The sequence below is a fragment of the Gavialis gangeticus genome, unplaced genomic scaffold (genome assembly GCF_001723915.1).
Source record: "Gavialis gangeticus isolate Ggan-Ray unplaced genomic scaffold, GavGan_comp1, whole genome shotgun sequence".
In the NCBI taxonomy this organism is placed as follows: Eukaryota; Metazoa; Chordata; order Crocodylia; family Gavialidae; genus Gavialis; species Gavialis gangeticus.
Genome location: NW_017729032.1, coordinates 179,356,332 through 179,369,449, shown reverse-complemented (window position 1 = coordinate 179,369,449; position 13,118 = coordinate 179,356,332). Strand labels below are relative to the sequence as shown.

The following is a 13,118-nucleotide window of genomic DNA, read 5'->3' as shown; positions in this document are numbered from 1 at the left end:
CATGGCCCCACACCCCCCCCCCCCCCCCCCACCTGCACATCCAGGTAGTGTGCTTCAGCACCAGGGCGAGGGCCAGGGCCAACTGCAGAGGACCCAGTCTTCTGTTGCCTGCCCTGCTTTTTTTTATAGTGATCTCAAGAATATCCCTCTGGATATCTAGGTGGTGGGGGGGTCTAATTTCATCCTTGCGCTGCAGGGGAACCATTTTCCGTTCCTACACATTTGAGGCACTGCAAGCCTTATCTCACTTGGCTGTCCTCATGGTCCAGTGAAATACCGAAGCAAGGTGGACATTCGAGAGTTTAGTGTTTTCCTAAATGTTGGTTACCAGCTGTCCCGGTGTTAAGCAGAAGTAAACAGCAGCTGTCAGGAGCAGGGTTCAAACCCACACAGACATATATCCATTGAATCTGAAGTTTAATGTCTTAACCACTCAGCCATCCTGGTGTAGGTTAATACATTTGCTTGAGCACATTGAGCACAAGTTAATAAATAAGCTTGCTTGAGCACATTGTCATAGGGACAGTAAATTTACTGGATTAATATAGTTTATGAGGCATCAGTATAATCCAACATTAGAAAGGCAAATGTAGGATGTATCAGGTGACATATTTTCAGTAGAATTAGAATTTTTGGTGATTTCTTTTATTGAACCAACTGTACACTTGGAAGGGGTAGAGTGGGGCAGCAGAAGTTCTGTGACAACCTCCTCTACTTCCCACATGCTGTCAGGGAGCCAGCGGTTTTCCTGCTGTGGCTGCCTACTAATCAATTGTTTCCCCCATGACAACAGCCAGAAAAGCTGCCTCCAGCTGATGTTGGCACTGCTACCTGCTTGAGGTAACCATGGCAGAGAGCCTGCCTCCAGCTGACACCAGCACAAAGGAGCAGCCCCTTATTGCCCTGTGGTTGGAGAGAACACTTTTGAGATGACTTTGTATCACTCCAACTAGGTTGTGAATGTGTGGACACCTACTCAACACTTTATTTTTGTATTACTAGAAAGTGCCTCGGCCATAACTGAAGGTAGTCATAACTAACATTAGGCTGGGAATTATAAGGGTGAATTTGATCATTAAAGCAGTGAGGATCTGGAACAGCCTTCTAATAAGGAGTGGGAGAGTGGGCCAAAACACTGCATAACTAGTATTAAGACCAAATTTAATCAGTCTAGGAAAGAACTGAATCAGTCTAAGACATTTGTGCTAAGTATAGACAGTCAAAAAGCCTGAGGCTGAATCAATTCTATCTTTGCAGGTTAGTCTAAGATGCAGAGATTAAACTTAGACAACTGGACAGACATTTACTTTTGATTCAGAAAATGCAGCCACATGCCTGCAGTGGCTCAGGCCAGAAGCCAGGGGCACTAGAGTATGCCTTTCTGGCACATAGCCAGCATTGGCTGTGTCTGCTTCCTCTTCCTGTTGCCCTTGAGGTCTTTGGGATTTGCAGTCCACAATCACAGCAGCAGGACTTTCCAGGATTGCTCATCACTTCTTCTTCCTGCTTCCAGGTGCCTCTGGGATTTTTAGTCCACAGTCACAGCCAGTAGTAAGTTTCAGTAAGTTTAGCAGCAGGGCAGCTCTGTACTCAGGAGAAGGTGGGTTTAACCCCCTGACCCCAGACCCCAGTTGGGGTTTGCCTGGGGGCAGGGTAGTCCCTGTCTCCTGTCCCACCGCAACCCTTCTCTGCTGGAGCAGACAGACACAGCAGCCCAGCCCAGGGCTAGAAAGCATGCTGGGGGACCGTGATTTAATTTGAACCAGGAAGGGGTCTGGGACAGAAGTTTCACAAACCGGTTTGACCCAAATCAGTTACGTCTGATACTGAATTCAACCAGGTTTATCTTAAACCAGTCTCAGCCATTTTGAAACTGGCTTAAGTGCACTGAGCTTCTGCTCTGTTACAGGTTTAAACCAGTTTCTGATCACTTAAACTAGCCTATGTGTAACTTCTGTCCCTAACCATGATGCAGTTGCCAGCAGTAGCAGGGTGTCACACTAGGTTGAAAATGCCCGGTTGTGGCTAGGTCGGTGGGCTGGACACCAATGAGGATGCAATTTATGATTAATATGCAATATTTATTTGGCTTTAACCTATAAAATATTGACAACTCAAGCAAATGATTTCCTATATAATACTAATCTATGACAACACACAATAATCAAACAATCAAAGCTGGGGAGCGATGTCCGTTGGGTCACGAGGTTCGGGTCACGGCCCCTTGCTTTCAAAACCACGAGTGGTTTTGGTGCGGCTGGCCAGGGCCCTAGTCTCAGACCTGGTCAACGGCTCATATTTCTTAAAAGGTCATTTAACAATCAAAACATAATCAATCAAAATAACTACAAACAACTAAACGGGAAATTACGTCCGTTGAGTCACGGGGTTCAGATCAAGACCCCTTGCTTTCAAGATCGCGGACGACCTTGGTGCGGCTAGCCAAGACCCTAGACCCAGACTTGGTCAACGGCTCATGTCTTTTACAGGAAAACAGACAAATACAAACATAAATGACTACAGTTGTACATGCATGCTTACCACTACAGCAAACAAAAGGAGCTGCTTCATGGCTGGGAACGCTAGTCTTTTTGTGGAGGCCTCAAGAATGACCCGAGGCAGTGCTGGGGGGGGGGGCGACCCTGCGGGTGATCAGTCCACGGGCCCTTTGACGCTTGAAGTTACGGTTCGAACTTCCCCCGTCAGGGCCTCGTGGCTCTACCCTTTTACACCCTTACTCTTTTTCACTTATTTTTACTGGCCAATTGTTACATTCCTGCCAGCATTCTGCTCACTCGTCTGTACCCCTTCCTCACGCAGTCCCCTCGTTGTCTTCTGCTTAGCCAGTTATGTTGCAATTTCCTTCCTGCTTCGATGGCAGTTTGATGCGGTTGACTTCCCTGTCTTGTGAGCGTGACAGGGGTCACCCGTCCAGAGGCCTGTGTTATGGCTTAGCATTCTGCCATTTCGCTACGGCCTGGCCATTCATCTGGGGAGATGCCCATGACACAGGGGTGTGGTCTTTCCCTTCCAGTCCTATAAAGGACCTTATTTTTCCTGATTTTTCTCTGCCAGTATATCTGTAACTACTCTATTGTCGAAGTAAAAGTTATTGTGGGTACACTCTACCAAAAGGTGCTTTACTAAGGGCCACGTCAGACATATGGATGCATTAACTGCACTTAAAATGCAAGTGTACATGCTTTCAAGAAGTAAAACACCTGTTAAAGGCACTACTATAGTAACAAAGTTACGACGTTTCACAAGAAGAGTATCTCCAGATCATAGTAAGTAGGATGTGATCAGCTATCATCAGATCTCAGACTGCTCCAGAGAGATAATAGAGTGATTTGAGGTCCTCCTGGCACTGGTGGGATCCAGTGGCAGGAGTGACACCCTCTCCCAAGCTCAGCTTGCTATGCCTCCCTCTCCTGCCGCAAGCAGCAGAGACTTGGCTTGTCCTAGTGTGCCAGGGCAGGCGCTCTCAGGCTGGGCAGTACTGGGCATGTAGGCATGGGGGTTGCACACCCTCTTGGGCAGATGTGCAAGGTGTGGTACTAAGTTCCATGGTCAGTGTCTGGGGTAGTGGGGGAGGCAAAGCCAGCTCCATCCCTGTCCCAAGTGGGCTAAGACTGTAGTAAGCATTACTGTGAGACTACTCAGAACACATACCAACTTTCAGTATGGCACAGTAATGCTTACTATGAGCTGAGATGCTAATTGTCCCATACAGTAAGGGCCTAATAGAGCCACTTTTCTACTTCTCACATTCAAAGTATAATATTCATATATAAAATATTACAGGCAAAAGGATAGAAAGAGACCAGTAGCTAAGGTGACAAAAAATCCTGCCCTGTTGCAGATTAGCAGCATAGCACACAGCACATGTGCGCCACATGTGGTTTGCAGTGCCTCAGATGACTTTGAGGTGCTGCAAACCACGCACGCACACTTGTGGTGCCCCATATGCCTGTTCATTATGATACAAATTTATAACAGTCTTTAATTATAAGATTACATACTCTTTTTTATAGGATCTCTGCCTTGGTGCACAGGATGGTTGCTGCTAGGATAATGAAGTTATTTAGTGGGGGGTTTTTTATCCCCCATGTTTTATTTACTGCACATTAATCAAGCCTGTTGTGGAGAGAGAACTATTTATTTCCTACTAGGTATTTATATACTGCTCATCACTGTAGTGCCTGAGCTTCACAAACATCCATTAATTACGTTTATTAAATTATCTCCATTCCACTGATACAGCACAAGAATTTAAAAAAAATCCACTAACTTCTGGTATTTCAAGTTGAATAGTTACCACCTAGTATTTTAGAGTACACAGCATTATGCTACGCTTATTCACACCCATCTCCTGTTGATTTTAGCTGCACTTCTGAGAACTCAGACTTTTTACAAATGTGACTGTACAGTTGCAAGTGAAGTACTAAAAATAAGGGACATAGAGTTAATGACACTTGTGAAAAGTGTGGGTTAAGTGACTTGCCAGCATCACAGAAGCACTCTTTTGAAGAAAAAGCCAGAATCATGAGTAGCAATCAGTTGGCTTACCAGTGAAACAGTCCTTTTTCTTACTGGAGTCTTCTGCCTCATTCAGGGCACACCTTCCAAATTCTGTGCCAAATGGGCAGAGATACAAAAGACAATAGCATCCTTTACTATACAGCCATGATTCACCCCCAAAGCAGGTCCATCCTGTACACTAAGTACAACAGGGGTCTTGGGAAAAAGTAGTATGTGATCCTCTAATTAAAGGCTGTATTATAACACATACACACATTTAAGGCTACCCTGACCATCTTAATTCTGGCATTTCCTAACTTATCAGTGTTTGACTTTACAAATGTAATGATGCTCTTCTAATGTAGTTATAATTAATTTCCCATATTTTTAAAAGGAAGCTGAACAAACAGAACTTCCATCATTCAGTGTGATGTGGACATCTACATGCATTGTCAGAAAGGTTGGAGTCCTTTGATCAACCATACAGATTTATGCAACTTGAGTAATGGAGTAAGTGGTTGCAGCAGCAGGTTGTCAGCCTTTTTGGAGGCAAGCACTAGAGAGGGATGATATACATATGCTTTGCTACTGAGTTTGCTACAGTTGCTTTGCTACAGATCTTATAGACAGTAGAGTCAGAACAGTTCTTATTCTTACCAGTCTCTACTCAGCGAGGGTTCTTATTCTTACCAGTCTCTCCTCTATGGAGTTATCATTCCAGTCCTAATATCCTTGCCTAATCAGTCTCTCTCCAGATTTCAGTTCCAGTCTTCTCACTACTTCCAATCTCAGATTCTTTGCCCAGCCACTCTCCTTTCCTGACTTGACTCCTAATATGTGCATTTCCCCAAACCCTTCCTAATAGACTCCAGCATCTAGTTAGTCCTACATTTCCTGGCTTGATTGATTTTTTTAGTCCTTGTCTCCCAGATTTTTTCTTTGATCTTTGTTTCCCTTCCCAATGACTCGCATATCATTTTTCTCCCCATGGCTCCCACTCCCTCTTCTTGTTTTAGTCTTCTCATCCTAGTCCTCCTCAATCCTAGTCTCTCAGTAGTTCTCAGCGTCTGTTTCCTACTGACTCCTAATCAAAATTCCCCTCTTCCCTCCTGCCAGTCTCCCTAACAGGTTCTGCTTCCCTCTCCCTCTGCATTTGATCCAGGTTATTTCCTCCTCCATACTGCCTGGGTGGCATCAGCAACAGCATTGAGAGTATGAGACAAACAGGCTCCTTGCTCTGAGTTCTAGCCCCTTAACTTAGCATAGGTCACAGCATCTTAGAGCAGCAGTTAGGGGAGAAATTCCTACTTTGTTCTCTGCAGCCCAGAATTGGAGTGTGCCTGATACAAGTGGAATACTCAAGAAATCAAGCTGCAGAGCTCTAGCAAATCTTTACAGAGCACATATAAACAATGATGTTTCACGGGTTGGTAGCTGGCCAGATGTAGGTGGATTTCCACAGTGGATTGCAAGAAGCATGAGCCCTGATGGAAAGGCTACCCAATGCCAAATTTCAAATAATTATTCAAAGTCAGGGAGATATTAGAGTTTCTAAGAAAAGAAGGTTGTGAGAATTTTAACATGGGAGGGCATATTTTTCCCTAACTTCTTTTTGCTAGGCAGCTGAAGTGTTCTGACTGAAATTTAAAAAAAAAGTCTAACACCGCATGGAAAATTTCACCTCAAAGTGTTAGCTTGGTAAATGAATAAGCGCCAGAAATATGGGAGCATAAACATGTTTACCAGCTCTGCCTATAGTGTCCTGGTCTGTTTTTATATATTTTATCTAAAATTCTTTGTGGCATGATCAGTTCTACTATGGTTGTATTAGCATCTGTTTTTATCATAAATTCTTCCAGATTTTCAACTGCTATCCAGTTTCCATTGGGTAGTCAGAATTTATCTTCAGCAAAAATCAGAGACCTCTCTACCGAGGAGAAAAAGGGAATTTAAACAATTAAACTAAGCCTTTCCTAGCTGTGACCTACTTATTGCAATTAGTTCTTGCACTATAGGTATTCTGCAGTACTGTATACAAAAGGTTGCAGGTAAGTAGTTCGCACACTTAGGAATTTAGACTTATCTTCCTGAAAGAAGATTAAGTGAATACATTATGTAGAGCTGGTGGCAGAAATTCTGACAGAAGTATTTTCATTGGCATTTGCAGACTGGACAAGAGTTGATTCCATTTGGATGAAGTCCCAAAAGCACACTGCTTGGTTTTTTGCAAGTTTGTCTGCTTGCCTCCTTGCCAACCCTCCTGGTGAGCTGATTGGGAGGATAACAGAAGCCCTGCGGGCCCTGAGCCCCAGGCTTGCAGTTGTCAGCATCCAAGCTCACAGCATTCAAGGGTTTGTAGCTCTAGGGCAGACCATCAGGTAGACTACCTTAGAGAACCCAAGGCTTTCAAGGTCTGTCTCCCTTTGAGCAGCTTTGCCCTGTGAACTGCCTAGGACAGTGCTTCTTAACTGGGGTGCCATGAAAACCTGTCAGGGGTACAGCAACACTAGCACGGCTATGGCCACGGAGTGAAATTGCCCTGCACACCTCTGCTTTAAAGGGGTCATGTTGGAGCCGAGCTAAGTGGCTGAAAGAGAAAGTCATGCCGGCTCACATTACATTGAGGCAGGAGCCCTGTTTCTGCTGAGGCTTTTCCAGTTTGGCTCTGACATTCCTTCTGAGAATGGAGACATATGGGGCAGTTCCACCGGGTGGAGCAGTAGCCTAGAGTTAAATGTCTCTCCACTAGGTAGAACCAGTCTGGGAAGAGCCACAGCAGGAACAGTGCGCCCTAGTAATGTAATGCAAGCAGGTCTGGCTTTCTCCTGCAGCTGCTTCTCAGCTCGGCTCCAACAGGTCTCCCAGAAATTGAGGTGCCTGGGATAGTTCCATCATCCCCATGCCCCTCTGTTTCTGGGAGACGCCATTCAGGGTCAGATCAGGAAAGTCTGTGGCAAGGGCACATGCTCCTGCCACAGCTGCTTCCCGATTTGGCCCTGCAGAAGGCACGCAGTGCAGTGAGGTGAACATAATATAACTATGTCTAATCAGTAGCCAACATATTCATTGATAACAATTGCAATGTTTATGTTATAATATACACACTATTTAAATTAGCTTTTTTAAATGGGGTGCTGCTACACTCTGAAAAGTTTTGGAGGAGTGCCTTGAGTTTAAGAAGGTTGAGAAACACTGTCCTAGGACTTGGGGATGGATGCCAGGTCTTTCAGAGTCCAGCACTCAAGAGCAGCATTCCATGTAGACTTCTTAAGTTACAGACTCCTAGGCTTCTGTGTCTCTGAGGCACCAGTGGCATGCAGCCTGTCCTGAAGTTGGGGTACCATTCTGTTTCACAGAGAATTTCATCTTTTTTTTGCATTGAAATAAGAGCAGATTTTGGAATAGTGACTTCTTCTGCAGAACAGAATGATCTTTTTCTTCCAGATTCTAATGTTGCATTTTGCAGCCTATGGGGCATATTTTGTAAAGTGTCAAGTGATCCTCGACCTGTTTTAGTTCAGTGGATCATTAAGGCATTCTTAGTTTGCAGAACCTGAAAGCATAGTGGGAGCACTGCGTATGCACACAAAATATATTTGTACATGTGCATATGCACACACAAGAAATTGAGCCACAGTGTACCTACAAGATACAAACTGAAATGTACTTTGATTTCATACCAGTGACATCATTGTAAATCTGAGTCATTTGTGGTGGTGTAAGCATACAGGTGAGCACGTAACAGTACATATAGCATCAGTCAGTTTTTCTGTGTTGCATTTTATCAAACATGGTTAAGCCTTTTGCCCCATTAAATTCACTTGAAAGTGTATGGAATAGAGGGATATTTATAGTACTTTCAATGCCCTGTGTTAAGTCTTTCTCCTTACAGTGTTGTTTCATTAAAAACTGTTCTCTTTCTGAGCTTCTCTCATTTTCTTTTCAACTTTTTGCTTTTAGATCACCCGTATTTTGTTGGTGTTCAGTTCCATCCAGAATTTTCCTCAAGACCTATGAAGCCCTCACCTCCGTACCTGGGTCTCTTGCTTGCAGCAACTGGGACACTCAGTGCATACTTGCAGCGTGGATGTAAATTGTCTCCAAGGTAGCCTTTTTTGTTTGCTTGCCAAGGTCTAGTAACATTTTCAGCCTGGCTGTTTTTAAGATAAAACTCTAGAAAGGGGAGGAAGTAATTTCATATGCTGTCCTTCCTTCCTTCCTTCCCAGAATAGAAAAATTGTGATTTCAGATTGTAAGAAGCAGCCAGTAGATTCTTGTATTTTTCCTCTTCAGAGACTAGTAAGTCTAAGGTCAAGAACAGTATGTACTCTTCAAATGGAAGTAAACACACCTTGACTGGCTGCAATTATAGGAAAATTATTTTTAATCTCATAGGAGCTGTCTGGCTTTCTAATTTCACCTTTGTTAATATTGGTATCATAGGGGAAAAGATCTGTTAACAGCTCCCACAGTTAAACGAAATTCTCACCTAGCTGTCTATGAGTGATTTGTTTCAGTGTTTTGTTCCAGTGTCTGTAGTCGGCACCAACCAAAGACCCAAATCAAACCCTGGACTAAATATCTCTGAATTTACAGTAGGATTTGAATCCAAGGCTGAATTTAGTCGAATCCAGATCCCGGATTCCATAAACTTCATTTCCATGACAGTAGTTCTTGGGATGTTTCTTGGTTTTAGTGATATTTCTTTAGCTTCTTTCAATTCATTCCTCTTGGTACAGTGCTCTAACAGAGTGCAATAATAACAAACAATAATAAATTATTAAGAGTGAGGGAGGCTTGCAGAAAATGGGGTAAAATGGTAACATTTTTTAAATGTAGAATGTCCAGAATGTCTTACTGCACAGTTTGAAATGCTTTGATGTCCTAAAAGTGAAGTCCACAGCTTGCCAGTTTTGCTTTCTTTGAGCACTGCCACTATTTCTTATAGTTAACAGCAAATCATTCAGAAGTAAATGCATCTTACCTGTCATAATCCTGGTCATTTGTGCAATGTTGTACATAAATGAAAAAACTCCTTCCTGATCTCTTTCAGCCCCAACCTATATTATAAAGCATGAGTGAAATAGCTACAAATATTGTTACAGAGCAGTCATAACATTATCCAGTCCTTTTTAAAAATCCATCTGATAGCCTACACTCATAGTGCATCACATAAGTCAACTCTTTGTGGCAAAAATGGCTTTATTGGCTATAAATACAATGCCTTTTAATTTCATTAAGTGTCCTTCTATCCTTATATTGAAGAACGGAGTGCAAAAGATGTTTTTATCTTAATGTAGTATGATCTAAAGTAGAAGGTTTATGCCAGTTGGTTAAATTAAGTGAGAAAAGTCTTCAGGCACTAAGACCCAATGTGATCACAGAGAGGGGAGGGAAAGTGCTATTTGCCTATTGCTTTTTCCTTCTGAGAGGTGTGTGGGAGAAGGGTGCTCCCTTAATCCTCACCCATAGCCCACTGGCCTTCCAGCTTGCAGTCCCATTTCCCTTGACCCCCCAGCAATCAGTGTACATACTTACTTTTCGGAAGTACAAAAGAAAGCTGATGTGCATTTAGTGACTGCTCAATATGTAGTCTCTAAATTTAATTTGTGTTCAGTTAACAGTTAGTTGCTGAGCAGTTAGCTCCAAAATATTACCACATGCATTGGATTACCTGTATTAGAAGTTTCAGCAGCAGCTACATTCCCTTTTTGTGCTCTGGAGAAACGGTGTGTAATATGAAGATGTGATTGCTTTTTGTATCCAGCATTTTTCTTTCTATTTGTGTCTATAAAACAGATTCCAACCAGGAACTGAACATTCAGTAAGAAAACTTTTTTTTTTAATCACCTCCCCATTATAGCGCAAGAACCCACCTTAGCATCTACCATGCTACTTAGTTATGGCAAGCTTTGGTGATAGTATATATACAGCTAGTACCAGAACTTAAAAAAGCAAGCTTACAATAGAAGATAGAACAGGAGAGCCTTAATCTTAAACACATCTCTGAGCATTGCAGAAGGTTAAAAGCCAGTTTGTGTACACACATGTATCTCCATACATATCTTCCCCAGCAGAATGGACATGATTGCTGACCTGAATTTAAACCCATAAATTTAATGTTTTCATTAAACAAAAGTAATTGTGCAGCTCAGGCTCATTGTAACGGCAGTTTAAAATGAATTTGAACCAAGAGGATTACAACTCGGACATCTTCCTTTCAAAAATAAAATCTAAGCACAGTTTTTAAACTCTTTCAGTAGAATTTCTGTTAACCATTTCATGCCTAAGTGGCACTTACTGGCTTTGTAAATGGCATTTTTGGCACTTAGGCAGTGTGGGATTTTGTCACCCCTGCAGCATAGAGGAATTAGTGTCTACATAGACACTTCATACACCCACTAGGTTGTGCCAGCATATAGCTACATATGCAAATCATGACCTTCCACCTCGCAAAAGCCCGTGGCTAGTGAGTGTTCCAAGGAGCAGAGCAGACCTCTTGTATTTTATTCTCAAAACCCTTGTGGTTAGGGCATTTACCCAGGACCCAGAAGATGTGCCTTCTAAGGCCCCTTCACTTAGATGTAGTTTGAACCTTTGTTTTTCTGAGTAGAGTGCTCAAACCACCAAGCATAGACCAGGCATCGTTCAGGTCCTTTTCCAGCAGGACCTTTGAAACTGGCCTATAAGCAGCCAAAGGAAGAGATACGTGGGGGTAGGAGAATAGGAGGAAAAGCACAATTTAAAGCAGGGGTGTCAAACTCATCCAATCCATAGTGGTACAGGACAGGTCTATTGGCCAGATTAGGCCCAGATTGGATCCCCTCCCCCAGCATACTTGATTCAGCGGCCACTCCAGCCAGCCTGGGACCTGCACTGAGTGCAGCATGGATCCTGAAATAGGCACCATGTGCATGCAGTCCAGCTAGCTGGAGTGGCAGCCATGCTGTACCCAGTGGATGTCCAGGCTGTGCCACATGTAGCGGCTGCGTCGGCAGCTCCAGGACTGTGCCACATGCAGCGCTGGCTCCAGCCATTCTGGGGCCCACACTGCACTTGGTGGCTGTGAGTGCTGCATGCAGTGGGGGTCCAAGACCAGCTGGAGCCAACACCTTGTGCAGTGCACCTCACAGAGCAGGCACCACTTGGGGCATAGTCCAGCAGAGTGGCCTCTGTGTGCAGCACAGCTGCCACTCCAGCTAGACTACGCCACACCTGGTGCCTATTTTGGTCACTCCAGAATCCATGCCGCATAAGGTCTAGGGCCTAGACTGGTTGGAGCAGCTGCTAGATCAGGTATGTTGTGGTAGAGGGAGGGCCCATGGGCTAGATCCAGCCTTTGTGGACTGGGTTCATACAATGGGTGCGTGCCCTGCTCCATGTGGGTATCATTAGACCAAGGGGCAGCAACAGGGGCTGGATGATGGAGGTCTGCAGGCTGGTTCACACCTGCAAGACATTTTGAAATGTGAGGACGCTGAATGTGTGAGATGCTCCATCATACTCAATTAATGGAGTCTGCTCCAATGTGTTCTAATCAGAACACATTGGAGCACATGTAAAAGTGCCCTGGGTGCCAAAAGGATAATAGAACTCCATCTCTTGTGTGTAACAGTTCAACAAATACCAGAATTCTGAGAAATATCTGGAGGAAGCATTTTCTGTAAAATGTTTTTTCCTCAGAGCCATTTACGTGAACCTGAAAAGTTTCACAGAAACAGTCTTTTTGCTAATAAAGTTTCAAAGTCCCAAAGTAATGCGTCTAGTCACTGAGAAAGCCAAATTAAAAAACAGACCTTTTCCATCCGACCATCTCCTACCAAAGCCTCCAAGGTTCACAGGCTAAATCCAGTGGCTCCTCAGGCCAGATCCATCCCCTGGGCCATAGGATGCTGAACCCGGAGTTTCAGCCCATAGTGCTAAACAGTGAATTAGATGAAGCTATTTAGCTCAGTTCTTCATGAGCTCTTTCATACAGAGATATCTTCTGCAGCTATTTATATAAAATGGTGATAGGAATAATTCCATTTGGAACTGAATGAACAGAACACAAGAAGGTTGGCCAAATTAAACATTAATAGTAAAGGAAATGGAAAAGCTACTCTGAAAAGTAGCTTAGTGTTCACAAATATTCTCTCCTTAAAACCAGTAAGGTCAGGAAAATAAATATTGTCACAAATACAATGGGTAAAAAGTTAGGCCATTCTATTTTTAATGAGAAAAATCATGAACAAACAATTTGATCCATCCATTGTAAAAATAAGTTCTGATAAAGAGACAGTAAAGGAGTATTTAAAAATTAGGGAACTATCAATCATGTAGCATGACTACTGCTTGTGATAAGGTATTAAGTCTCCTACTAGATACAGGGGTTTATTTCTGAAATTTTTAAGCTGCTAATAGCATAACATTTTTTTGATAATGTTGAAAATTGAAGAAAAATGTGATTCTTGACACTTGCCATGTTACTCCCATAACTTCTGTCTTCATAAAGAAGGAAAACTAAATACAAAGTGAAAAAATCACTAACTGCCAGAAGCAAGATTCTCAGCAGCTATAAAATGGTGTATATGCATTGACTTCAGAATTGCTATGTC

At 43.2% G+C, this 13,118-nt stretch overlaps 1 protein-coding gene across 4 annotated transcripts in view; it reads left to right on the top strand.

The window, feature by feature from the left end:
• Window positions 1–13,118, top strand: part of CTPS2 (CTP synthase 2) — a 179,660-nt gene that overhangs the window by 147,794 nt on the left and 18,748 nt on the right. For all 4 annotated transcript variants that reach the window (XM_019524809.1, XM_019524810.1, XM_019524811.1 and 1 more), the window contains one exon: window positions 8,482–8,626. In XM_019524809.1, coding sequence (XP_019380354.1) covers window positions 8,482–8,626 — 145 coding nt within the window. The remainder of the gene's footprint in view (window positions 1–8,481; window positions 8,627–13,118) is intronic.